This window comes from Nanorana parkeri, unplaced genomic scaffold, assembly GCF_000935625.1.
Source record: "Nanorana parkeri isolate BGI_ZX_2015 unplaced genomic scaffold, ASM93562v1 scaffold29, whole genome shotgun sequence".
Taxonomy (NCBI): Eukaryota; Metazoa; Chordata; class Amphibia; order Anura; family Dicroglossidae; genus Nanorana; species Nanorana parkeri.
This window is the reverse complement of record NW_017306297.1, coordinates 925321-927793: the sequence shown is the minus strand read 5'-3', so window position 1 is coordinate 927793 and position 2473 is coordinate 925321. Positions and strand designations below refer to the sequence as shown.

The 2473-nt window shown below is 37.2% G+C and overlaps 1 protein-coding gene across 1 annotated transcript in view; it reads left to right on the top strand.

The window, feature by feature from the left end:
* Nucleotides 1-1041: 1041 nt before the first annotated feature.
* Nucleotides 1042-2473, top strand: part of LOC108795889 (probable cation-transporting ATPase 13A4) — a 38762-nt gene continuing 37330 nt past the window's right edge. The window contains exon 1 of the mRNA XM_018567220.1: nucleotides 1042-1169. Within this exon, the coding sequence (XP_018422722.1) occupies nucleotides 1107-1169 (63 nt within the window). The 5' untranslated portion in view covers nucleotides 1042-1106. The remainder of the gene's footprint in view (nucleotides 1170-2473) is intronic.

Genomic DNA, 2473 nt, shown 5'->3' with positions numbered 1-2473 from the left:
GCTCACACAAGCAATATGGACCTACAAGCTCCCCTGCACCCTACAGTAGCTATTTGTGATAGGCCCCCATAGCAAAACCATTAAGAGGTCCCCTGCCTATTTATTATACTGCTTAAAAGCTAGAAAAAAATTACTTTTTAGACACCACCATGACCACTTCAATGTATATATATATAAAAAAATCTATTTTATTGTGTACATTGTTTGTTAAAAATATATAGCAAGGTTAAAACCATCAACATATATAGTCTGATTTACAAAACTGTGAAATTGTATGTCTATCACTATTTACTATGTCACCATCAGGGTATGCGACTACTTTACAAACAATTTTGGCGGTTTTCCTACTAAAACTACTGGTCATCAGGGCAACATTTTGGTGGGACCCTATTTTTTTTTGAGTGCCCCTTCTTGAAACATAACGTGGTAAGATTCTTTTATTTAGCAGGAACAGTTTTTTTCAATGGGACTTTTGCTGGTGCACATCATACAGGTGTGTCTCTGCACATGCAGGTTTAGGGCATACGCCAAGCATGTTATTTAAAGGAATTTTTAATGTTGCCCTTCAAGCAAGCCCCGCTCCCTCCTTCCTTCATCCTGCCCTGTAATTTAGCAACCCTAGCTGTCCCTGGACTTAAATGTGCACCAATGAATGCAGAATTTGTTGTAGAACGTTTTCATCTCCTATTGTAGGTAATCAGTTGTATTGGGGTTAGTAGAATAAAGAGTGCTTACTTTGTAATGTGAACATTTTTAATTTTCTGTGTCACATTCATATACTTTAATTGTTCTATTTTCTTAGCCACGTGCATCCTATAACTGGCTGATGTCAAGGTGGTTTAAACAAACAAGGAAATACCCCGCATACAGCTGCAGTGTGCAGCAATAATATGCCAGTTTACATATTTCAAAACTATGGAGCAATTTCCAAATGTTGGTGGATGCCAATTTGACAATGACAGGGGTGTGTTCTTAGGACAGAGGCTACATAAAGCACATTGGAAATAAATGGTTGATATACCATATGTACAAACATATAGAACAGGACAGTCAGTTTTTATTTCTGATTTTGGCACATTCTACAGAGGAGAGAGCTTTCACCATTGATGGAGAGAAATGTTGATCAGAAGCATCATGCTCTACTTAATCAAGGAGAAGAAAATGAGATGGTAAGACTATTTTGTGCAAACTCTTCATAAAAGCAGATATTGCTTTCTGGGATTGTATATATGTGAGAGTTAGAAAAGAGAGAATTCTATAGTTTGAGGTTTGGCTTTCCTTGACACCAGCCCCATGTTCCACGCATAGAATAACTAACCCTTTGTAAGCCGTAGTTTTTCTCTTTTTTAAATTTTCATCAGTAAAATATTTTGTTATGCTTATACAGGTCTTTTGACAAAGAGGCATTTCCCATTAGTTTTTTTTTATAACTAACATTATATACACTCCTGCTGCAAGACATAAAAAAATATACTGAAAGAGAAAGATGTTTTGCCATTCATTTGTTTGGATCTGCCAATTAGTTTTTCTAAAAAAAGCATGCTGGATTATGTTTTTATGTATTTATTGGTTTATACTCTGCAAACAGTATTTTTAGTTCTGAATCCTTTATAATAACCCTATCATGCCATTCACTTTAATGTTATACCATGGCATGGTTACTGGGCACCAATTAGTAAGGTGGGGCTGAAAATGTTATGTGGATCATAACACTCACACCTGCTATTGCCTATGAATCAAACTTGTAACATATATCTCACTGTAGAGCTGCTTGAAGGAAGCCTGTAATGAAGGGAATATGTAGGGGGTCTTTGCTGTCCTCTTTTTAAAAATATGTGATGCCTGGCTTTGTCTAGCTTAAGTGCTTCGAGTCACTGACCTGAAAGCAGTAGTACTCACAGTGGTTTCTTTTATAAAGTGCTGTACCTAGAATGAAATGCGTCAGGGGAACTTGTTTCTTTTGACTGTTTAATAAAAGAAGAAAATGATTTTGCATCTCTGTGTGCGGTGTTCCTGCTACTGCTGCTATTGAGTGCTCAGGGTGGGTAAGGGTGAAGTTGAATCTCCTGATATGAATACCTGCTTTGTGTCAGTAGCTCAAATTATACTAAAACCAATGCATCAGCATAATAGCCAAGCAGTCAACATTTTCAGAAGGGAAGATGAGCAATGGCAAGCTAGATATTTCTCTAAGTACAACTTTCCTTTAAACTGTCTAGAAATAGCTGGTACTTTTTAAATTTCTACTGTCATTTACTAGTAACCAACAAGTTTGTAGTTTTCTGTTAAAAACAGCAGGAAAATTCTAGCACCGCTCTGTGCCTATAAAGTGCAGATCACTGTCTAGGATGGTTTTGCCCTGGATGAATTTTGTATGTAATTATAAAACTGGCCATACACTGTTCCAATTTTTGTCAATTCCTCTAAATCAGATGTGGGCACCCCCCCCCCCCCCCCCCTCCCCCTTAAACGA